General features: G+C 37.6%; 1 protein-coding gene across 2 annotated transcripts; it reads left to right on the top strand.

Moving 5' to 3' along the window:
- The first annotated feature begins 1,813 nt into the window (after positions 1 to 1,813).
- On the top strand, positions 1,814 to 25,630 carry LOC145228284 (uncharacterized). 2 transcript variants are annotated; one of them, XM_080093296.1, is made up of 10 exons: positions 1,814 to 1,948; positions 2,201 to 2,363; positions 3,268 to 3,435; positions 3,781 to 4,019; positions 7,097 to 7,208; positions 10,141 to 10,253; positions 20,322 to 20,432; positions 21,314 to 21,434; positions 21,887 to 21,934; positions 22,476 to 25,630. In XM_080093296.1, the coding sequence occupies exons 1-10, from the start codon at positions 1,841 to 1,843 to the stop codon at positions 23,090 to 23,092; spliced, it is 1,800 nt and encodes a 599-aa protein (XP_079949422.1). In that variant the 5' UTR covers positions 1,814 to 1,840; the 3' UTR covers positions 23,093 to 25,630. The 2 variants fall into 2 exon arrangements, with proteins under 2 accessions (XP_079949422.1, XP_079949430.1); XM_080093304.1 differs by lacking the exon at positions 21,887 to 21,934.
- Positions 25,631 to 25,837: the final 207 nt, after the last annotated feature.

Raw genomic sequence — 25,837 nt, 5'->3', positions numbered from 1 at the left:
CAGAAACCTGCTTACCGACGGTTGTCTGCAAATACCACCTGACCTCTTGACACCGCTGTGGCCGGACTGTAATACCACTTGACCGCTGTAGCCAATTTGCATAAACTGCTTGGTCTCTTTGGTCAAGCTGCAGATACTGCGGTTCGCAATTGGATCAGATTTGTAAAACAAACAACCAATTTTTCAGGACATGAACAAGTTTTAGGGTTATTTTCTTTAAGTTTAACTCAGTACAAAACCTCACCTCAACCAAAAAATTTTTAAGAGCCACTGCTGGTTACTGGCAACACATTACGCAGCGGTCAAGTCGTTCTCAATTCTCAGCTTGTAAATACTTGCCTGGTAGAAAATGTTATGATAATGGGAGTGTTGAAAAAACTTTTAAACAAGAAAAAGAAAAGTAGGCCAACTTCAAAATCCCATTGAAAAGAAGCAAAAGAAAAATAGCAGTAGGGTTGTTACTAGACGTTCGGAATTTCCCGGACATGCCCGGAATTTTGGCGTAAAATTTGTGTCCGGAATTAATCTTCAAAAACACTCTTAAGCGTCCTGTAGACTAACCTGCAGCAGTTTTCACATTCCTTTTCCTTTGGTAATCAAAGGTTGACGTTTCAACTGTTGTCTGCTGTTTTTGGTGCATGGTGGTAGACTACCTACATTCACGCAAAACAGCTTATCAGCATGAATTACAAGCAAGTTGGTGAAACAAGGCTATTTTTTGCGTCTAAAAAGCTATTAATACTCTGTTAATTAAAATAACCGGATCCTGTGGAAACTTTTTGTTTTGTAACTTGTTAGGAAACAAAACTTCGTCTTTTGTCTCTGTGATAATATCCTATGCTATTTTACGAAAAGTGAAACTGTTTGTGTTGCTAGCGTGTGACAACATGCAATATAACGTATTATTATCCATGTTTGGTGTCGCCTGAGATATTTATCTAAACGTCCGGAATTTTGCTCGTGCAGATACGGTAACCCTACAGTAGGGAGCAAAAAGTTCAATACCGGACATTTTTTGTTACGGTTCATTGCACACAGTTTGCAAAGCAAATGCTGACTAAGGGAAAAAGATTGATGACACTTTTATCTTACATTTCGTTTTTCGTTTACGCTGCAGAAAAACTGCCAGTATACAAGGACAACCAAATCCTGTATGACCTAAGACCTGCTGGAATTTCAAGGCAAGCTTAGTAAACAGGTTTTACTGTCGTAATAGCCCTGATCAAGTAAATGAGCGACACTTCTGCAAGAAACAATGATGTTTTGAGAAGCCAGTCAAAATCGCTGCAAAACTAGTCATTGAATGGCTTTGGGTTTATTTATTTGGTAAATTCTTGCAGATAAGTGCATGATGTGCCATTTGGCTTAACTTAAAGTCGACTTTGAAACAAAAAAAGGCAAAATCTAGTCTGACATATAAAGGAGATGGTGTTGTGTATGATAACATTTAAATGCAATTACTTGACAGGAAAGCCTTTAAAGTGAATATTGAACATGCACACTGCTTAAGGGTCACAATATTCCAGGTTAAGTTTTTCTGTTACTTCCTTACTTGATTTGTACAAGTATTTGGAATGCACAAATAATTTTAGAGATTGCTTTTTGCAATGACTTAGGTGTAATTATTAGACTGCAGTTTCAAATAACTTACTTTTTGATATGCCATATCAATTAAACATGTATTTAGTGTATAAGCATGTAAGCTTTTGGAATATTATTTTTCATTAAATCTTTTAATGACCCTTGCTATATTTTTTTTAGCATGTTTTTCATACATTGTGACCATGCTTTTTTGAATTCTGTTTGCAGGCCTAAGTACATGATTTGATAAAAGTTCAAAATGATATCCTCAAAATTACATTTAGCTATGTTTATGAAACCGTGCTGCCTCTTTTCAAGTGTTGAATACAGATTTGCTCATGTAGCAGCCCCTTTAACAAAACCCGCTGTAAGTATGTTTGTGTTTGTTTCTGCTAAAACAGTGTTACAGTTTCAACGTGCATTCTTGCTACAACTATGGGGATTAAAATTTCTTAGTTTATTTAATTTGTTTATGCTCCGTAATCAAAATGAATCAAGTTAAAAAAATTGTTTTAATGGGGACATCCAATAAGAAACGTCCAATAATTTTTTTTTTTTGGGGGGGGGGGTTGTCAAATTTATGTTGTTGGATTTATTTTTAATTGCTGTTTTTTTAAAGGTTACAGGTGCGTTGCCACTGATTAAAAGCACAGAAAGGATGCAGAAGTTGCAAACCCTTCTCAAAGAAGAACCTTTGCCATTGTCACATTTTCTTCTTGACAAATTCAATCGTGAACATACTTACCTGAGAATTTCTTTAACTGAAAGATGCAACTTAAGATGTGAGTTGAAGCCATTTTGTAGTCTGTAATATATATTTAACAATGAGCATAAATATTGGGCAAAATATATTTTCTTATTTCTTTGAAAGAACAATGGAACTCGTTTTTTGGCTATTTTTTATATGCTTGGTCAAAATTTAATTGTACAGTCAAACTTCGATACTATGCCACCTTGATATTATGCCACCCTTGATACTATACCACTTTTGATAGTCACCAACTAAATTCAATAGAAAATATATTTACTATGCCACCCCTTACCCTTGATACGATGACACATGGGAGTACAGTATTACTGTATTAATGGTCTGATTCCGGATTGAAAATTGGGCCTTCTGACAATTTTCGGTTTGAGCTCATGATAAAACAGAGAAAACATGAAAAACAAATCGTTGAGTAAACAAACGTGGTCATGTTAAGAGGTTTCACGGCTTTGCAGCGAGTTATGCAAACGCCGTTCCGTGCTTGTGTCCTGACAAAACTAACAGATCTTGTTTGTTCTATGCACGATCTATCCGTTTTTTGTAATAAATTATACTGTATACTGTAATAAATTACAATCGTACAACACAACGTGGCATTACAGTACAATGTCACATCACAAAGCTATTTTTACAACCAACCCTTGCTATTATGCCACCCTCGCTACTATGCCACTTTCTCTCGGTCCCAAAGGGTGGCATAGTATCGAAGTTTGACTGTATTTTGCTTTTGTGATGCAAATTATTAACCTAAATGAAGGCAATGAAATGTTCTACTATTTATTACTTTAGAACACATTTTTGACAGTGAAATGTGGTTATAACTTGAAAAGCTTTTAACATAATTCAGAGACTTATTTTGTCGTCTAAGCATTGATCATGTCCTTGGATGGCAGAACAGATATTTCCTATTTATTTGGCAGGTAAATATTGTATGCCTGCTGAAGGGATCCAGTTAACACCCAAGGAGGAATTGCTTTCTAAGGATGAAATTATCAAGCTCTCCAGGTTGTTTATTGAAGAAGGAATCACAAAAATTCGATTGACTGGTGGTGAACCTCTTGTAAGAAGAGACCTCTGTGATATTATCGGTGAGCTATAGGTTAGCCTGTGGAAGCATGGTTGTTCAGCTTGTATTTTTTTAATGAATAATTTGGAGAAAAGGCAACAAAGTAAAGTAGTAGAGTTAACACACACAGTTTATAATAGAATAAGACATTAATTTTTCAGGAGCTGGTGCAGCTAAAGCTTATGCTTATTTTTAAATATTGCAAAATATTTTAGATTCACACAATAAGAGCTAACATACCCAGGTATTGGAAACTCTATCAATTGACTTTTTAGCCATGAAATAAAAATACCTAACTATTGTCTTTTGCTAAAAACTTAATTGTTGTAAGTTTTTCAGAAAACCGAAAATTGTGTTTACATTACAGAGGAACTGAATTCCATGAAGGAGCCATACAGCAATCTTAAGTCCATTGGCATGACAACCAATGGCCTCACATTGCCACGCAAACTACCTGCGCTTCAAGAAGCGGGCCTGGATTCTCTAAATATCAGCCTTGACACACTAAACCCAGTGAAATTTGAGTTGATCACTCGACATAGAGGCTGGGACAGAGTCATGAAAGGAATTGAATCTGCAGTGGCTATGGGATTTTCCCCAGTTAAGGTACTGAGTTGTTGTTGCTTTTGTAGCCAGTACTGTGGTACCATTTGTGTTGATTATAAACACCATTTCGGGTTTAAAGTTTATTTTTAATTAGAGTAAAAAAAATTGTAGGGGCACAATTACACCATAATGTTTGCCATGCCAGAAATAACTGCGCAACATTGAGACGTTATAAAGCGCGAAAAAGTAGAGGGCACACTTGATGGGTAGATGGTAAACGTGCTGCAGCTACATCGTTACTACAAGCGTTATGTGGCAGGGACTCACGGGACTAGGTTAGGTGATCAGCTGGGGGATACGTTGGTGGAACGAGTTAAGTTCGAACCTAAAACTAAACACCAATGTTAGGGAAAGAGGTGGTATTGAACAGAAAAAAACACACCAAATAAAACCATGTTGGATACGTGAAGTAAGGTGTAGGGTAAAAATGCAACGGAAATAAACAGCGCAAAACAGGTAACGGAGATAAACACGCGTACATTTCTCAAACTGAAGGAAAACTTTCATTTTGCTTTACAACCCACGCTCAACTTCAAATCTGCTTCGCCGTTTTACCATTGGCTATAAACTCTTATTTTGATTCGATGCGCCGTCTTGCGGCCTATCAATCCTTTTGCGAAACTTTGAGATGATTTCGAAGTGGTAATTTTTTACAGAAATACCACCACATGTGCGGAAGCGTCTTTCCTCGAAAACACTCGTAAAGTAATTGAATTTCGTAGCAAAGTTTGGCAGTAGCTCAGACGAGCTGCACCAGGCCAATAATAGATGATAAACTTCAAGTTCTCCCGCACCACTTCACGCAGATGCTCATTACACACGTACAATTTGTTGCTTTCTAGTGCGTTTTCCACATACTGTTTATATATAGCAGCATTATACCATGATGCTGCAGTTTTCACACCGCTTGGTGGTTATGTAGCCTAAACAAACAAAGCTGCTGGCACAAGTACGTGTGCCAGGAAGAGAGATTTCCACGAAACAAAAGCTTGATTGACACCAAGATCGTTCATAAGGCTTGTGACCGTAAAGTTAATTATACGCTGCAGTATTGGAATGTTTCGCATTTCTAACCGGTCTTGTAATCTTCAAAATGGGAACCTATTTGAAGTAGTTAAAAACGAAATTGTGATAAATTCTGAAACATCGTGTAGGCATTGTGCCGAATGACATTAAAGTGTGTTTTTTAAACAGGCAGTCAATAAAAGGCTTTACAAAGCGGCCACAGGAACCTAAATTAAGCTTGCAAATGAATGCGCAGTTACTACTTAAAAAATGGTGCAGTAGCATCTATTTTAAATCTGAAATTGCAAGCAACATCTGAACAATATAATGGTTAAGTTTGCAGTTGCGAAATTTAAAGAAACAAAATAATCAAGGAAAGATCAACAAAAAATGTAAAATTCTCTTCATCACGTCAACAATGTAGCACACCCATTCCTGTTCCTGTTTACGTGTTTTCGCAAGTTTACACCATTTAGCTGATCTGACCTCGCCCGCCGAAATTCCAAAGTTCTAGGAAACCACAAATAATCGTATAACGCCTTAATTCTGTGCGACGGCGGGATCAGGTTAAAACGAGATGCGACTAACGATAAGTTTAAAACTCGTGACAGTGCTGCCCATGGTGTGGCGCTGCCATTTTCTCCCGTATCGGCGTTCTCAGAAACAACTGGGGTGGCATTCCTTGTGTGATTTGACCTACACACAAGGATAATACTTCGTTCTTGGAACATGAAAAACCACTTTTAGCTTAGTTGGGTTGAAACCTCGTTGGAATTAACCCTAAGCTGAACACGTTATCCAGCTGCGTTGAAAGTCACGGAAGTGGATTTATTATCAAACGATTACTCGAACACAAGATTATACGAATTGGTGTCAAGGACTCGACGGCCAATGTTTGTTCCTGCACTGACCCGGTCAGGCAATTATTAGTTTAATTTGTGCAACTTCTTTCCCTTTCAAAACGTGGCAAATAACACATAGAATTGGCGGAAAGCAACTTTCAAACGCCGATCCCAGAACGATTTACCAAACGTCAGATTATATTTGAACAGGTAACTGATGATGGCGAATAAACAAAATACATGTTATTTTTAATCAGATTTAAATATATTTTGCCTTGGGTCTCTTATGACATTTATTTCCTGAAATGAAAAGTTTTGCCTTTCACGGTATGAAACTGGTTGCAACGTGTTTTTGAATTATCTTGGAACTTAGCTTTGTGGTTTAGAATAATGACATTTCTATTTTTGAGTGCTAAGCCGATGCATTATCTCAAACCTGATGGTACGCAGGATAAATCGAGTACCCGGAACTTCCGAACTTTCGACCTTGCCTCAGCAATCAAACTGCCATTATTGGCGCACTTCTAAAGTCTAGTTTGACCACTAACAAGCTTTATGGATCAACCGACTGATGTGTGCGAATTTTGCCTCTTTCTACTTTCGCCGCCACCGCAGATCAAAAGTCAGCGACTAGCGTACAATGCTAAATGCGTGACCCGCGCCGCTTTTGTACCGTGTATCTGCTAAAGCCAAGTCACGCTTTCAGAAGTGACCTCAGTCGCCGGCGTTGCGGAAGCTGAAATTATAACCTTCCGAAACTTTTGTGGTTTCAGTACGAAATTTCCGCGTTGTCTGCAAAGCTTTGAAACAAGACTGTTTTCTGGAATCGAAATATTCACAGTAATAAAACTTTTACACAGCTACTATAACTTTTAAAATGAATATATGGAGACGTTTCAACAATTTACTATGTACAAACTCTGTATCCGTATAGCTTTGTGTTGATCAAGCTATGTCCGTTTTTCGGTGTGTACTGTTCCAAAATTATACGCCGAATATAAATTGTGTTCCCCATTTTATGCGTTATATGAACCGCGATACATTTTAATGCATTTGCTGATCCACCCTTTTTCTGTCTCTTCGAAGCGTTGTTGCAAATTTATATTGTAATTAAAAACTTACTGAATCCGAATTTTTGTTAGCATAACCCGACAAAATTTAAAAACCTAATTTGAAAATACATTGGCTTCGTCGATCGTCGTTTAAAAATCTTCAAATCCTGTTTTTTAGATCAACTGTGTGGTGATGAACGGGGTGAACGAAGATGAAATCTGCGACTTTGTGCAACTTACCAGGAATCTGAATGTCGACGTGAGGTTCATCGAGTACATGCCTTTTGACGGTTCGTTGGTTTTTCTATATTGATTCAATCGCAAACAGTTGAAATATATGGCTGTTAGTTTTTTGTCCATCACAGCAAAACAATTAGTAAAAATTGACAGATTCAGGTCTTTACGCCAATCAATGGACTCCCGCAATGTAATACACAAAAACGGGGTTAACATGGTCGGTTTGATTCGATTCAACGATTTGCACCTTGTGTTTTGTCTTGTGTTGTAGGACGAAATACCTTTTCACAAGACGCATACCAAATTGCGTATAAGAACTGCCCCAGAAGAGATTTTTAGGTTTGAACACACAGACACACCCTTATCTGTAAATATGCATTGATTAAAATATTTGTGATTTCCCTTCGCAAACAATTTTATGTTAAATGTATTTTGGTGCTTGCTTTCAATCATTCGCAGTGACATCATGAAACGTATGACTGGATTTCTTCATATTTTGTCATCACATTTACCTGGAAAAAAAATTAAAGCAAAATTTAAACATAAACGGAAAGGTCAAAGTGACGATTTACTGCAGGAAAAATGACGTTTTCTTTTAATATCAGTAAATTTAAGGGTTGTAGAATGGTGTGAGTTTTAAAATTAGGTTTGTTATCAGCATAGTTCCTTACTCTTAACTAGCATAAAACGTTTTGTATGGGTTTTGAGCTTTTGCGGGAAATTAGGCAAATCGGTCTTGTTAGGCGAACATGTTTTGGATTGAAATGATTTTTTGCAGACAAATTTCAAATAATTTGTAAAAGCAGCCTGTTGCGTTGGCATCATACAAATGCCGACCATTCACATAAGATATCATCGATGAATTTTCGAACGCCGCTGCAAAAAACTGTTTTTTGCCCCTGGTATGATATTTTGAAATTTTTAGTATTCTTGGCTTGACCAAATTGATTAGGTCTTTCAGGCGAATATTGCGATTTGCTTTAATTCCGATGTAACCATTTAAGGCGGATTTGGCGCACCACTAAAACATATTACTTAATATGCTAACGTTATGGCACAAATGTGGTGTCAAAACTAACAAACAATGCTGTTTGTGGAATGATTAAAAATTTCTCACAAAATAAAGTTACCACCCTGTGACTAAGTCTTTACAATTTTCCCCTGGTTTTAAATTGTGTTTACACAATTTCCATAATGAACTATTTTACATCTGCTGCTGAAAGTTGAACCCAAGTTTGGTGACAACTTGTTTTCCATAAAACACACCATAAGAGCTGTTGTTGTCTGCAATTTCGGCTTAACCGCAACTTATCGATCTTTAAAGTACGCACTCTTCGCCAAAAAGATATCTTCCTAAATTCTGGGTATTGTCAATCAAACCTATTGGTTTGTTTCCAAGTGCTTGGCTAAGAGCACCAAAATGCGGCAAGTTGCCCTACGTTCCTAGAAAATGGCGATGCCACGACCCGAATCTTGACACACGGTGACGTTGGTAACTTTGCAAGTGTTTGTGATCCATCTGCGAGATAACACAAGCCTGAAAATGGCACGAGATAAAAGTGCTATTGTTGCAGAACTTGACCCAAGATGCGACATCAGATATGCTTTTAAACTAAAGCGTTACTAAGAGGATAATGTGGAGTGATGTACACGCCCATTTCAGGAATGAAACATGACCACGCTTTTTGACCAAAAGTTACTAATATTTATGTGCTTTCCCGCTAAAAGGTTCATATTTTCCAACGTTGCAAACTAATTGCTTACTCCCAATAAACCAGTGTTTCATACCGGAACGGAACGGAACGTTATACCGGAACGAAATAAATAATTTTTGGTTCAAATACCGGAACGAAATACCGAAATAAAAAAAATCAAAATACCGGAACGGAACGAAATACCGTTATTTTTTATTCCGGTATTTCGTTCTGAACATTTGACACTAAACAATTGCTGAAAATTTCGCGCCGTTAAGCTTATTGCAATTTACATTCGTTTGACCATCATTGACAAATGTTATATGTGACGTAACAACTACCGACAGTAATTTTTGTGTGTTGTAACTTTTTTTTCGCTTTAAGACCAGAAAGAAATGTTCTTTTGTTAAGACCGAAATACCGAAAAATACCGTTATAAATTTATTTCGGTCAGACCGGAACGAAATGAAAATATCGGTCCAGAACGAAATAACGAAATAAATAATTTTCTCAGAACGAATAACGTTATTTCGTTTCGTTCCGTTCCGGTATGAAACATTGCAATAAACTTTGCATACGTGGAGCAAAAAAAAAAGTTTTTGGAGATGGAACTAGTTATATTACCATATACTGTAATACCATATAGACTAATTATTATTTATGGTATGGGTGCATGACATTATAATGATGAAAATAGAGTTTAAATGTTTAATTTGGTCAGATGCTTTTCCTAATTTGTCCTCCAGATTCTAAAAATAATCGCACCATTTTCATACTTTTATACAGTAACAAATTCGTACGAACGTGTGTTTGGGGTCCCATTCGTTTTTGCTTGCGAAAGCAATCATGTCAAATGGTATAAGAAATAGAATATAGAATACATAAAATGGCAATAATTAGGAAAGCCACCTTTCTCGTTTAACCTGCTGATGTCATGAGTTTGAATTACTTGTGCAAAAATAGACATGTGAATAGGAGGAATTCATTTACATTTTCCATTCATTCACATTCACATTTTTAACTCGTTTTAGAATAAATACACACATAAGCTCGAGTTGTGCGGTTTTGCGAGATTTAATGTAAAATTTTGCGATCAACAGTTTTTGTATACAACCTACAATTTTAAAATCAGTCTAGCCCAAGTGAAGCGTTGCTAAACGTGCAATGTGTATACTGTGAGACAGTTTTAATATGTTTTTAACATGAAAGCCCCGTTTTCTAAAAAAACACCATTTTGCCGTTATTCATGTAGCAGACTCCGTACTCGTTGGAAACGTTTGGTGTTTTGCAGGAAACCAGTGGAACGACAAGAAAATGGTTTCCTACCGCGATATGTTGGACACAATCAACGTAAAGTTTCCTAATATTGTCAGGTTGGAGGATGCAAAGAACGACACGTCCAAGGTAAGAGCGTTTAACTTCATCTTTTAAAATAAACCGCCCCGTTCAGAATACGAAAAACTTTTGAATTTTTTTGCAAGACTGTTTCGTGGTGCATATACCAGATTAATAGGACGTGTTTGATAAAGCAATCATTGAGAAAAAATGTCCGATTTTATTGACCAATTGATTATAAAGCAGACTCTTTTGCTGCCTCGTTTAAAGTTTGGTCAATCTCTTAACTGTATGCCATGTCCAGTAAAGGAGAGACTGACCCTTAAGTGGTTGGACCAGTGGTTCTTAAATCGTGTTGCATTAACCGCTAGTGGTCCATGATGACTTTTTAGATGGTCCACAGGACATCAAGTATATTTGGTGAAATTTAATACACATGCATTAAAATTGTTAAAAATTGTTAAAAATTGTTAAAAAATTAAAGGTGAAAATTGGTTTTGAAAAACAATATTTTTAAGTCAAAATGCTTGTTGTCTATGCCTACTTTACACAAAACTCGAAAACGGAATGGGCCACGACATTCTTTGAATTGGTTGGTGGTTCATGACCTGAAACTCGTTGAAAACCACTGGGTTAGACGATGTGTCAAGACGACAAGTATGTACTGTACTATAAAAACAATAGTTGCTGCTATGCAACGAAATACTCACAATAAAAAATAATTGCGAGTAACAACTGCATCCGTCAGGTTTTGAAAACTAACACAAACAATAGACACACTAAAACAAGCAATGCCCAAACCCTACGACCCGAAAAATAGCGTATTTTTTAAGTAAACTAAGTCAGAAAAAATATTACATCAAGACTTTGCAAAACATCTATTAAAATCACCTGCAAGTACAGGTACTACAAAACAAGTTTAAATGCCGTCGGTAGATGACCTGGTTTGATCCTACCAGGGTGGTAAACAACCCTTCCTATCGAGTTCTTGTCATCCCGGCAACTTTGACAAACAAGTAGCAATGCTCAATCTTTTAAAATCTGATGATATCGTCGATTTTTGTGTCCGTATCGCGAAAGTGATTCCCTAATGTGGTCTCTATTGGGCGTACACGGTGACTCAAAAACCGCGGGCCCTGAATAATTGTTTGTTACTAAACCTTCACGCTTGTCAGTGGATCATAACTTTGAATGGTTTGTCTCAAAATTTCAAAAATACACGTAAGTGTTGACTTCAAAAACGTTGTAATGATGCATGCGTGGTTTTGATACACGCCGGAAATGAAAGACCACCACTTTTTACCAGACTACAGGCCATTAACCTTTTAAACAAACCCTACATGCATCATTAGAAAACACAACCATCAGATGATTTTACATTTGCCATGGTTTATTCTTGAAGCGTTTCAGTGATTTTTTGTGGCTTTAAATTTGTTGTTGCATGCCGCGGTTCGGGCTCACGTTGCTTGGCATTGCAACAAAACGCCATTAGATGTTGCTGATCCGAACCATGATCAGAGCACGTCGTGTTATCGTGCAGTTCGCACCCAACTTGTTGTGTTTGTCGTTTAAATCTGCATAACCATGGTTTACTTTATATTGGGTCTGTAAACATGTACTAATCGTTTTCTGTGCGCGAGAACCTTACCCCCGCAAAATTATGGAGCAAGATAAAAAAGTGTACGGTATATATAAAGAAACGGTTAAAACGAACTTGAAAAAACAGTTTGCTTAAAAATTGTTTTAGTGTATTTTTGATCATAGTTTGAAGTTTTTATAATTGTTGTATTGAACGCTCGAAGCACTTTTATGTGCCAAGTACAGACTTAGCCAAATTCTTTTTACCGATTGTACAAATATGTTTTTGCCCATTTGTCAGTTTTCACCCTGAATTTTAACGTCAAACATATCATTATCCAACAAAAAATAGCTTGTGTGGCGTATTTACACCTACAACCAAAACGTGTTTTCTTAAATCTTTAATATCAAACTGTGTCACGTTTACGGCCATTTTTCTATTCCGACCTGTATTATAAACGTTTTTTATTTGTTGACAGTCGGTTTGAGATCAAATTTAGAAGGCTGCTGTTGTTCTAGCAATCTAGCGGTTTGCCTCACAGTAAAATATTAGGTTTGGATTAATTTTGCCGGAATAGAAAATTGCAGCACGAAAGCAGTTCCGTGTAGCAATGGTAAACTCATTTTGTCGCGTTGCCATGAAAACGCTACCAACATAGAGTTTGCTTACGTCAACAGCAAGGATTTGACATCGTGTACAAATTGGCACGAGTGAAATTCTGGCGAAATTAAACGGATTGTTAACCTTAAAACCTGGTTTACACAGATCAAAAGTTCATTTGTCATCAACATTAAATAGTAAACAATTCGTGTTGTGCATGTTTTTTAATGATAACAGTTAAGAGAACCATAAAGTGGTTGAAAATCCCCAACCTTTAAAACTATATATACTATATTTAGAAAAAAAACTATATATTTGTACTTAAGCGGACCTTTAAGCGGACCTTTTGTATAAACGGGTTATTTTTCGCCAATGGCGTTTGTTGGCACGAAGTGTGTGCTGTGGAAGAGCAATTTAACAAGACACACTTAAGCCTTCGCTTTATGGTAAGACTTGTTGTGGGACTTTTATGTGACAAACATGCCTGTTTTCGTAAATCTTGCTTGTAGCCAGGGCTGTCAAACGTTCCTGTTTATTATGGGATTTGTATTTACATCAAAAAAGTCCCTTTATGTGCTTACTTCATCTTAGTTTCGGCTCAATATTTTATCTTACCGTAGATGCTTTACCTCAATTACTACATAATCTTATTTAAAACAAACAAGAAAATATTAGGCTCTACCAACGTTGTAGTCTAACGTGGTACTATCAACGGGTTTATAAATATTGTTTTGTTTTAGGAAACACATTCGTGGTCTACATTATCATTGGTAAAACGTTTGTTATTGGGTAGACCTGAATTTATTACTAAAAATTCTTGCAACACAGGGAAAAATCGCGCCAGAATTTACCTTAAATTGCACAGCACACGCGCTGCTATTTTCATGTAACTTATAGACATGCTATTTCCAGCAATCTATGTCAAATCAGTGCGTTTCGAAAAAACCCTTTCCATAACATCGTGCAGCGCTTTCGCTTCATAGCAAGATCAGGTTTTCGATTTTAAAGCCCACCATAGCGGATTTAATTGAACGAGGTCGACACAGTCGCTACCAAACCTGCTTGACTGGTGCCTGGGTTCATGCAAAGTTGATGTAAGTATGCATACAGTACACACATTCTTTGTCAAACATTTTAAGAATCTTTATTGTTATCGTACAGGCGTACGTCATCATCAGACAACTTGCGTTTGTCATCATCAGTTCAAAAACATGTGTTTGGGGGTTTCAACACGTTAAATGATTTTTTTAAGTGAAAAAAAATTTATTTTAAATGAAAAAATATGTTCGTTTATCGACCAAACCAATTTTTTCGCCAAAAGAACACTACAGATTTAATAAAAGAGAATATCAATTGCGGTCACCAAAATCATAAAACATTGTAATCAAAAACCACTTTTCAAAATACGTAGCAAACATGTTGTTGCCTCTTTAAGACTTTTCAATGTTTGTATGTTGTGCAAAAAAATTCGAAAAAAATGCATCAGTAATACAAACATTTTAGTCACTAGATCTGTTTAGCCGTGGTTTTTTTTACTGTTTGGCACAATTAGGGTCTTTATTACGGCTAAGATTGGAAAGTTAGGGTTTGCGGTGTGTGTTTCAGCTTAAGGTAGTCAAATCAACTGTGTACTTCTCGTCAAAAAATCGTGTCGATGCGGGGACTGAATCCGCATTGCGGTCGCGCTTTAAGATTTTGCAAAACGTGCAGCAACCCGCAATATTTGCAGCAATCAACATGTTTGCTGGCAATAACGTGAGTGTGCGGTTTGGCGCAAGTTTAACTTTACCACACGGCGCTCGTTACCTTTAAAAGAAAGCTACATCGCAACGAAACTAATTCGGGTCGAAACTTGGCCAACCTGATTTGACCCGGTGATGCCCTCATAGTGCATACCATGCGTATACAATTTATGAAACAAGTCTTGACTGGCACGCACTTTAAATGTCGAAACTATAAGTACTTGGTAAAACGTGGTGAAACAAAAATGTTTAAAGGGCAAACTGGATGGAACCTACATCACCTTAATTAACACCAAATCCAACGTTTCTTCTCTCTGTGCAAGTAACGGTTGTAAACCCGCTTAGTCAGGTACAAGTATTTACATAAAGATTGTCCCTGCAAATTTACCTTTTTACAAGAAAATCTCCCACAAATGATTAGGGCAGGGGTCCAGAAGCCGCTAGATCTGTCTATCGTCATGTTATCATTAGGTTGGACTCGTACCTAAACACATTTAAACATTTAACTACATAAAGGTCCATACAAAACCGTACTTGTTAACATATGGACTACAGGACCCCCATCCTGGACTATGTCACTAGGTCCGACTTACAGACTTAAATTAGCCGTGAAAATCTAGCCTCTTTGCAGACCACACAGGTTGATGTTTGTTTATAACCTTATGTGAGATTTGACCTAATTATGATTTAGCCATATTTGGCTATCTCCATGTCTAAAGCTGTATTTTGTTAGTGGGTGTTCCCCGTTAGTTTATAACAGCAGCGGTACACATTTATTTTGCGAAATCGGTTGATTCTTGTAGCAGCACCTCAGCCAGTGTACCAAGGTGCGTAATGCATTTATATGTTCGGAAATCACCGTCGTGTAACCTTCTCTGGTGTTGCAACCTCAAGTTGTTTTGTTTCGGTGGTTTCCCTCGTCAACTATAGTGAAGACCGCATTTGCATGGTAGATAAAGTCCACCTTAGTCTGAGACACACAAGGTAAATTATCTTTTACAGCGTCACTGGTGACATTCTGTCTTTGCCAAAAGAACGTCCAAAGCAGTGGTTCTAAACCGGTGGGAAATTTTCCCCACCAAGGGGAAATTTTGTACATGCAAAGGGTAGTTGTATAAAGTCAATAGTACTTTTTAAGGTTTACTCGAATATTTAATGTCATAAATGTATTTTTTTAGTCACAAAGTGAAGTATTTTCAATGCTGCAAAGATGCTTGTCAATGCGAAAACTTCGCTTAAGTGGTAAATTACCAGTACACTATATTTTCCCACAGTTTTTCGCCTGATTTGAAACCGATTACATCTACAGACGTTTTTAGGCCAGCGTCGGTATCTTCTTTTGATCAACTTAGGGTCCCCATGATTGCAGCTTGCATAGTTGCGGCGGGTCCAAAAATACAGACTTGTAAATTTTGCCCCTGCAGCGTGTATCACTGCCGTCATGCTGATACATCGGAGCGCTGTTTTAAGTGGGAAGTTTGAGTTTTATTTAAAACTTATGAGATTTCTTCTGCATTCCCAACCTACTAAAATTATGTGAAGTATTGTGTTCTAGTTTACTGCAAGGTGCAAATCTTTTACCTGTAGTTTTACCCGTTGGCGACGCAAATCCTAAACGTGTAGTTTCGGGGGAAATCCGGGCCTTTTCTTGATCATTTTATATCCGCTTTTCATTTCTAAATGGGAACAAAAAAACAAAAGACTTTACAATGCAATTTTGTTAATGTTATTACATACCGGAAATTGCAAACAGGAGGAAAGGCATCCTAACCCGGTAATGCACTTGTACTCTAAAATTTATATATATTTTAAACTGATACGCGGGCTGTAAACCCGATGGGTCGTTTACCACGCCTCCTTTTTCAGCCAATCCATGCCAGCTCAACGCATAGCGGATAATATTATTTTGCGATAACCCAAAACCGCTATGCGGAAAGCTTTGTGGGTGCAATAAGTGTGTTTTGCAATATCCAGCAGTGTATGATTTCCAAATGACTCCCTTCTTTTCGTGCTTGTAATTTATCTGACCTGTTTTGCTCTGCGGTGCCCAAAAATACTCTTGTTTTTAAGTATTATTTACCCAGTTTGTTAAAAAGGGTTCACGCGGTCCTTTGCCTTCTGCAGCAAATGCTATATTATTGATAAGGTTTATCATATTACACGCGAGAGCCTTGAATTCAATTTCCTGTTTGTATTTTTTTCAGGCCCTTTTTAACCTTCAATGAATAGATTTTAGGTTGATTCTTTCGCCTTACTGAAACAACTTTAATGGACCTACGGTTCAAATGGTGTAACAAAGTTTCTGTGCTGTGTATTATATAGTCGCTAAGGATTGATCATTTTGTTGACGGTGCAGAACATACCATTGAGTTAGTTGTGTCCGATTTGTTCTTGCTTACAAAGTCATTACAATCCGTTGAAAATACTACTGTATATGTGTGGCCTGATATGGATACCCAGGTTCTGAGTTGCTATGCCACAATATGGCTGTTCAAGAGGTCGCATTCCTTTCGCTATATAACGTGACTTTTACTTTCACAAATATGTCCAAATATCGAAACAGCACTTTACATGACATAACCAATATAACTGCAACTTGTTATAAGTGCGCAAATCATCACGTTTGCCCTCACGTTTGCCCTCACGTTTGCCCTTTACAAACGCTCCATAAAGTAGATTGAGGTTGTGTCGCTTGGCCGAAAGTTCTTGCTTTGCACGTGAATCTGTCAGCCATGACTGCTGTCTCCGGGTGCGGTGTTAGTGATGTTTCGCCGCCAGTCAGCCCCACAGATAAACCTAAACGCGTCGACTCGATTGTGCATTGTGCGGCGTCGCTTCTTTGGCTTCTGCATACCGGGCGGTTTGTGATAACATCGCCATTTTGGATTGTCGCACTTCTGATAATTGCCTGAAAACTTCGTGGCTGGGATGCGGTTCACGTGAATTATAATTTTGTGCGTTTTTTGCCGAAATTAGTTTGCAAGTTCGAAATCTGGCACACTAGTGAAGCATAAAGGTCGTTATAACAATATGACAAAAATACAATAATCATGACGATGCTGTTCATGCGTATATTCATCTACAAATGTATATTATTAGGTTCATTATAATTCGTTAAACATGTTGCCCCTCTCTCAAAAAAAAGCAGTAACGTCAGTAGTGCGTAATCAGATTTGCGACAGGTGACACACTTTTCATTTGAATCAAACAAAATGACAATATAACACGCGGTAACAGTAAGCATAGCCCATACGACGTTGAATCTTTTACAAATATGTACCAAAAATATTTAACACTCACAATTTCTGCATTTTAGTTTTAAAAATGATTTCTTAGGTTGTAAATGATGTAATTCAAAACTGTATCGTTAATAAAAACCATGCGGCTACACTAGTTAATACGGCCAATGTCTTGTTACCAGCTGCACTGACGTTTTGGGTCAAAACATTTGGCACTGTCTGTATCTTACTTATCAAATGGCTCAATGCTTATATACATGTTGCGTATAGTATCCTTCAAAAAGCAAATATACGCATTTTGGCCTAGTTGGAGATAAACTCGGTAAGGTTTGCGTATAAGTTAGGGATTAGCGTAAAGAGTGGTTACTTTGTGATCAGGAACTTTGTGTCATATTTTTTGCAATGATTTCGAGAAATAAAGCTTTTTCGAGAATATTAAAAGTCGCTACCATTTTGTTTGTCGCTGAACAGAAAACTTTCGACTGTCGTTCCTTCTTTAGATAGCTAATAACCTCCTACTTTGGAAATATACTATGGAAATAATATTATAATGGTATTAATCTTCAGTGTACAATTTAGGATAGAAATTGGTTTGAAAATGTAAAATATTTGTTATATATGTGATAACGTCTTTTAAAATTTAAGTTCAATTGCTACCACCTTATTTTGTAAAACACTTTTTCCTAATCTTGAATATAAAACTATAAAATGTGATTTCATGAGATTTGAAAGGGTACAAGAAATAACGTAAAGATTTTATTTTATTTTTCACCGGTTGAAAACCCATTAACCTAAACATACTATGTATCATTTTTGCTTATGTTAGGCCAGTGGTTCGTAACCGGGGTTCGATCGAACCCCAGGGGTTCGGCAACGCCAAATCCGGGGTTCGACGAAGGTCTTTTTGAAGTACAAATCACTCGTTTTTGTCAAACTTTAGGGTCGAAAGTCGCTAAACACAGCAATTTGTATTTGCCAAATATCAAAACACTGGAAGGTTAAACTTAGGCAGGGCTGTTTTAAACATCTCTAAACAGTTTTTGTGGTACTAAAAAGAGTAATACCAGCCTAATAACCATATGTGTCAGACTTTTTGATCGCCTATTGTGTGCCAACAATGCGAACAAAACAGGTACCAAGCATCACAATATAGATTATTACATAATAAACACTTAAGACTGATCTCCTCGCTGTGCAGCTCAATCTGTGCACCGAGCTAGAAATTAATCTGGGCTTTTTGGGCGGTATTTGATGGTAAATACATAATATAAACCAAGTATTTTTTTGAAAAAATAAGCAGGTAAATGGCGGCCGTTGGTAAAATAAGAATCTGCGATGCGGCCGTCCTAACAAAATGGTTGTGCACCCATTCACTAAGGTTTTCTTTTCTTTTTTGATTTAACAAGAGCACTGTTCGCGTTGTTCGTAAGCAGAAACACAACGAAATTTTGTTGGCACCAAAAACTAATTTCTTTATCTTTTTCATGTTTGTGTACAGATGCTAAAAATACAATGCTTTATTTTGGTAAAAACTAAAAATTGCCGGAATTAAAGCAATCATTAAACAAGTTGCTTGTATTACTGTGTCAGAATTTAACAAAGTAACAATAAGTAACTGTTGGCACTGCGTTTGAACAAAAACTATAATTATGACCCACCAAACAAAATGAGTCAAAAACCTAGGATGTAACTTTGGGGTTCGACCAAAGGCTGAAGAATATCGTAGGAGTTCGGCCGTTATAAAAAGGTTAAGAACCACTGTGTTAGGCTAACCTACACAAACAAAAAAATTCTTGAGTCAATTGCAATTTGGCTCAGGCAGATCTGAACTGCGATTAAACGCATAGTCAGGGAGCTAATGCTTGTCCCGTCTGTGATACGATGACAAGTCAGAATTCTTTGGCGGAACGATATAATGGAACCGTGACAAGCCGGCAGTGCTACCGGCGTTATAAGCCGCGTAAAACTGCCTAAAGCGCCGAAGTAAATGCCGATTGTTGTTGCCGATAGCCTTGCATGTCATACGAGTTGCTTTCTTTGCTCGCCCATTTTTCCATCTACTTCACATTACGTTACAACCCCAATGAAAGTTCCAGTCGCCCTCTTAACTATTTTCAGCGTCTGAGAGTGTTTCAATTGAAACATATGCGCCAGGCATAGCTTTTTGCATTTCTTTCTAATTACGAGTATTGCCCTTCCAGCAATTTTGGTATTAATTATTCGACGTTTCGACGTTGCATACGAGACGCCTTCATCAGGCTTATGGCATAACTTGAAAGTCAAATTTCTTCGAAACTGACAAAAGCATCAAAACACACACAAAAAGCCATAACAAGTATTTACCTTACTTAGGAAATTTGTTGGACGTAAAATGGAACTCTTGTGGGTGAGTTTTACAATTTTGGTTTACATGTACACCACTGTACGACCAGACGAGCTTGCAATATACCCTTTATGGCACATGTATTTGGAGTTTAGCACTACGATTAGCACGAATTTAGCCTATTGCGTATTGGTTATGCACCGCGTTTGGCAAGCTGAATGATTACGTGCGTATTTGTTTCCGAATTTTTTTGACATACGGACGCATAAAAGTAGTTTAAATCCAGCACGGAACAATTGATATAACAAGTGATAATGTAGCACGTATAACAATTGATATGATGCAGGTAAAAAACACAATTGATCATTTTTTGCCTTGTACAATGACAAATTTGATTTCAAAAGTGGTTTTGTTGTTTGTTTGTTTGGGTTTTCCATAACCTTGAGGGGTTTCCATAACAGGCTATATAATCCAACAAGTCTAAGTATGCCTTTCTGGCTCGTGGTAAACCGATTTTCAACTCTGCTGGTTTTTGCGCTCTAAAAGGTTATGGTCTCTTTAATTGCATGTGAAAGTTATGTTAAAAATGTAAAGGTTTTTTTTAGCTTCCACCGACACTATAGAAACATCTTAACGAGCACATTCCGTTGACAGGGCTACAAAGTGGACGGTTATGCTGGGCAGTTTGGCTTCATCACATCAATGTCCGAACACTTCTGTGGTACTTGCAATCGACTTCGCATCACAGCAGACGGAAACCTGAAGGTCTGATTGAATTATATTTGCCAAGGGTTTTTGGCGCATGTTCATTATGATTTAGCATTGACTACTGTTTGTTATATTACTTATTACCGAGTGTCCCTTACGGCACATACAACATTTCCCACAAGCTGGTATATGGACTATATGCTCATATAGAACATACCGCTCAAACAGTTTTTATTGACGTTAAAGCCTTGGAAAGATATACGACATATATTACTCCAACAAGACAGCTGTTAGTATAATTTTTGTGGAAAAACGCCAGATTACAGCTGTGGAATTAATATGACAGTATCTAAAATAAGCAGATAAAAGCTGTTGAGATTTTTAAATTGTTCGTGCGTGTGTTTCATTTTCGGTTTATGTGCTCTGACTTTAGGCCGTACTTTGAGGCACGTCTGTCAACTTGAGCTGTGACATTGTTCATGTGTTTTGACCAAGGTTGTAAGACAGGCCTGACTTTTTCGTGCTTGAATTTAATAAACAGGCTTGGATCAGGGCCGACTCCAAACTCCAAAGCCACATTTGTGTCGCACTCTAACTTTCGAGCCTACAGGCCTTATTTTGAAAAAACAAAACGGGTTCGAAACCGAGTTGCGGGCTTGTATGTTGGGTTCAGGCATGAATTCTAATTTTGACATTTAACTCTGGTTCTGACTGCGGTTGACTTTGGTGCTTTCTGCATAAGCTTGTGTATGCGACACAGGTATGGTTTCGTTTTGTACTTTTAATTTCGTGCCCAACATAAAAAGTCCCCATTTCGAAAAACACTTTTCCAGATGTGTGGCAAGCTGACGTTCCGACCCGTTTGCGCCTACGTTCCCTGTTTTTATCCTTTGTCTTTATAGTTTTCAAAGGTTGTGACATTACAATGTGGTTTGTAGGTCTGTTTGTTCGGGAACAGTGAGGTTTCGTTGCGCGACGAGTTGAGATCAGGCAAAGATGACCAGCAGCTGATGGAAATCATTGGCGCAGCGGTGAACCGGAAAAAGAAACAGCACGCAGGTACGTCATACACCGACCATGACGTCATCAAACTTGCTAGTTGGAGATCTTTCGATCGCTCGGTTCGTTGCCAAAAAATTGAGCCCTAAAGGGATCTTATAATTTTTCGAACCCAAAGGGAAATAGCTCGAATTCCTTGGGTGTCTGTCGATATTTAAGATGCTATCGTTTTAATCCATCAAGCGTATTGCTTTGTCGTATTTCGCAATCTGTTATGTTGATCGCTTAAGATTTTTCGGAGTGATTTTAAGCTTTTACACCAAAAAAAGGTTTGTTTGGTTATAAAGTAAACAATGAGGCCAATGTTTACCCTAACTACTGTGATTGCAAATTGCAACGTGCGTATCTCCGAAGTCTAGGTTGTGATACGTCAGGTTTGCGTAAAATCAGAACGGTATCTTTTTTATGCATATTAACAAAACAAGTTTTTGGAACGAAACAATCTTTTGTAGGAATGTTCAACCTTGCAACGATGAAAAACCGACCAATGATACTGATCGGTGGGTGAACTCGCCGCCAAAGTTAGTACCTTTGCAGTGAGGAAGGGTTTCACTTTTGCATGGTTTTAAACTGATTGATTAACTGTACTAAGTTGATACTAAGTTGTAAACAATTTTAAAAGCAGCGTGTCTTGGCACGAAACAACCCAACATTTAAGTGGGGTTTCTTAAATCGTATGGTTTCCGTAAGTCGGATTTGGCTTCCAGTTTTAAGTCCCCGCAAAATCTTCAAATTGTCAAATATCACAAGCATTTTTTTACATCTATCTGAAAGAAAACGCTTAGCAACGCAAAACGGAATTCATTTATGTGGGTCAATAGGGGCGAATTCTTGCGAAACGCGGCAAACTTTCGAACAAGAGAAAGAAATACAACGTTTTTACGTGCTAAAAAATAGTTTAACAATGTAGTTTCTTTCATAAATTCCGATCTTAATCCAGTTTGCTAACCACTAACGCAAAATTAGACATATCCGTTGAGGTGTAACATCAAGCAAATTTGATGATCTGTTGATAACTAAGGTATTCTTTCTTTTCTGCAGATTATCCTTTCCCCTCTGCCTCTCTTGTATCTCCCCACCATTCTAATGTTTTACTAGCCCTTACTCGCCCAATCCTACTGGCCCCGTCATTTGCAACTTACACGTCGGCCAGAAATATCCATGTTTCACATACCAAGTGCAGCTCCAAACTCACCCACGTCAATGACAGCGGCAAAGCAACGATGGTCGACGTTTCAAATAAGCCAATCACAAAGCGTGTTGCCGTGGCGACAGGAAAAGTTCGTCTTAGCGATGCCGCATTTCAAGCGGTTTCCGAAAATACCCTGTCCAAGGGCGACGTTTTGGAGGTGGCCAAAATTGCTGGAATCATGGCAGCAAAGCAAACCTCGACTCTGATTCCACTCTGTCATTCCATTTCCCTTACTCGCATAGAAATCACGCTCAAACTAGATTATGATGACCGCTCGGTGGCAATAGAGGGTTTAGCTGGGACGGCTGATCGTACCGGAGTCGAAATGGAAGCGCTTACTGGGGTGACGGTGGCAGCATTAACTGTATATGATATGTGCAAAGCGGTGGATCGCGAATCTGTCATCGATAACATCAGGCTTGTGATGAAAGAAGGAGGCGCCAGTGGTCACTACTCCTACTCATGAGGTAAAAATTTAAATCAGTCGGTTGTTTATTAAGCGCGGAAGTAGCAGTCTTTTATCATTATGTAGAGAGTTCAAGTAACGTGCCTTGCCCTTAAAACACAGTCAACCTTTTTTAAATAGTTGGCAGAAAGTTTGTGATTTTTTTGGTAAAATGTACAATTTATCATGTGTTTTTTGTGTGGTCATACGTTTTGTTCCATTTTTTATTTCGCTATTTGCCTTTTTAACAAATTTTAATTGCTGATTTGGAATTGCTCTGAACATTTCTTGGCATTAATGTTAAGTCTTGCGTTTTGCCTTGTTTTGTACAGTAGAGCTACTAACACAGGAACTCACGACACACAGGTTTGTGAATTTACGGTAGGTGGCGCGGGCAAATATTTGAAATGCTGTTTGCGTAAAAAATGTTGACCTTTAGGACTACTTGGGTTAGTCTGAAGTTTCATAACAATAATAGCAACAAACCTAAAAACCCAGTTCTTTATGTTCAATTTAGTCCCTAGCCTTATTCCAGTCTTTTGATTTAAATAACTGCGCTATTTACGTCTTCTATCGGTATTTAGCAAACCATGTGTGCTGTGTGTTCCTGTGTTAGCAGCTTTACCGTTTTGTACTAAAAAAGGTTGTGTCCATATTTGGGTGGCCAACCCATATTTACACATATTAACCCTATTCGGGCCTACACAGCCCCCTGCCTCATTAATTATGTGTATATGCCTGTACATTTGGAAACGTTGTTTTTTTTTGCATTTTCTCTTGTATCTTTTACGCGTTCGCTTCAAACCTGGCGCTAAGTACATGTCAAAAATCGACTAACACTTGCTTTGCATCGCTTGCTTAATATGGTTGGCTTTTTGACCGTAAATTTTCCACAGTATATTTAATGTCCTCTTGAAGTAGGGGTATTAAAAACGGGTGCTGCTAGAAATACTCTGAAAATAAGTATATTAGATCCCACTGGACGTGTATGGTAATTAGTGATGCACCGACGCAAACATTTTGAGCGATTATACTGTTTTGTCATATTCCGGTTTCAACTTTTTAAAAATAACTGGTGTTTCATGCCGTTTATGGGTTTACTTGCACTGACAACATCTCATATAAAAATCCAGGCCTTTCGGTTTCGACAACATTCTACTATTTTACTGAATGTTCGATTTCATCTTGAACGTCTTTAGGCGTGTTCGGTGCATCACTATTCCAAATGAATAATTACCGTATTTAGAGACAAAAGAGTCCTGGGTATTTTTGCGGTTTAAAGCGGTATCCTCATGTAATTGATAAAGAGTATTTTGTGATAACACTAGCTGAGGAAAAGACATTTGGTAACTTTCTATCCAGAACAACGCGCTCTTGGTGGTAGTACTTGGCTATTTAATAATTGTGTTAAAATCATTCGTATTGTGAGCAGGTTTTTTTTAAGGTTTGGTTTGGGTGACCGCTAAGTAGTTTTAAGAGACCGCAAGTGTTTCATTGAAATACCAAAAAATAGCCATATTTGCTTAAACGAATTATTTATTAGGCTACTGGCAAATTTTGGGAAACCGCTGGAGAAATTTGGGGGACCGTTTTCGGTTAAGATTGTTTATGCACCTTTCCAGAGCCACGTACATTTAGGAATCCTTCAGAATCAGTTTGTTTTCTGTTTTATTTGGCGGATTCTTTATCTAAATCAGTGTTCAGAAAGGGTTATTTTACAGCACGAATGATATATTATCCACATGTGATAACTGTTTCAACGTTTTGCAACACGCAAAAAATACGTCCATATAGCTTGCGAATTTATTACTTCCCTTATTCTTTTAACCTGTGCCGATCTTAACAAATTTGTCTTTTGTTTGTTATGCTTCCAAGAGCACTACAGTTTTGATTGTTTGTCAGTTGAAACCACTTGTCTCAAATTTTTTTAACATATATTGCATTTACATTGTTGGAGTTGTTTGTGCCATACCAATTGATACGAATTGCTGTTTTTTGAATTTTTTGGATATAGATTTTTTTCTTTTCTTTCTAAAGGTCACAGTAAATCAATATGTTGGGATTTTAGAATCCCCGGGATTTCACTGACATTATGTTTTCCATCCGTCCACTTGTTGCTGGCAATGGTGCCTGATTTTTATATCGCAAACGTTTCTCTGTTATCCTTTTGTGATGCATATCCCATCAAGAATCTTTGTCAAATCTCAAAGTTCCAATTTCTAAACTTTCAAATCATTCAGCTTTAAAAAATCCCAGCAAGCCCCAAATCAACTAAAAGTACTTCCAAAATACAAACCATTTAGCATTGTTGGTTGCCGTTTGGCCGAAAAGGGGGCATTTTCATTTTTCATCATTTACATTTCTTGCAATTTGTCAGAATCAGGATAATATGTAGCGACTGAAGATGTAGAAAAGGTGTTTTGTCATTAACCATCCATGCATTTTGCCGCTTTCGCATATTTAGCAATGAGTACCTGTACATGACTCAATCGGTGTACGTTAATTTGCTATTGCACTGTCCTCGATATCGTTGGATGGACAATAAACGTTTTCACTGCACTCGGAGCCTTTAAATGTGTTCTAAAAGTTTTCAATTTGCTTGATATTGTTGCATCGAAAACATAGCTGTTCATCGAGGTTCTTCTTTTACTGTGGTTTCTTAAGTAACAAGTACGAGATGTGACCCAAACAATTCTTCACCGACAATCGTGAGATTAGAAGCTTTTGTATTTGGCTCCAAAATTGAAAAGTTGCATACAAGTTTGT

This window comes from Phallusia mammillata, chromosome 1 (genome assembly GCF_965637545.1).
Source record: "Phallusia mammillata chromosome 1, kaPhaMamm4.hap1.1, whole genome shotgun sequence".
NCBI lineage: Eukaryota > Metazoa > Chordata > Ascidiacea > Phlebobranchia > Ascidiidae > Phallusia > Phallusia mammillata.
This window is presented reverse-complemented; position numbering and strand designations above follow the sequence as displayed.

Excerpts from the sequence above, each read along its gene's own strand:
- LOC145228284 (XM_080093296.1), top strand. The coding sequence starts at position 1,841 with ATGATATCCTCAAAATTACATTTAGCTATGTTTATGAAACCGTGCTGC. Across the intron at positions 10,254-20,321 it reads CAAAGAACGACACGTCCAAG|GGCTACAAAGTGGACGGTTA; the intron begins GTAAGAGCGTTT and ends TTCCGTTGACAG. Across the intron at positions 21,935-22,475 it reads CCGACCAATGATACTGATCG|ATTATCCTTTCCCCTCTGCC; the intron begins GTGGGTGAACTC and ends TCTTTTCTGCAG.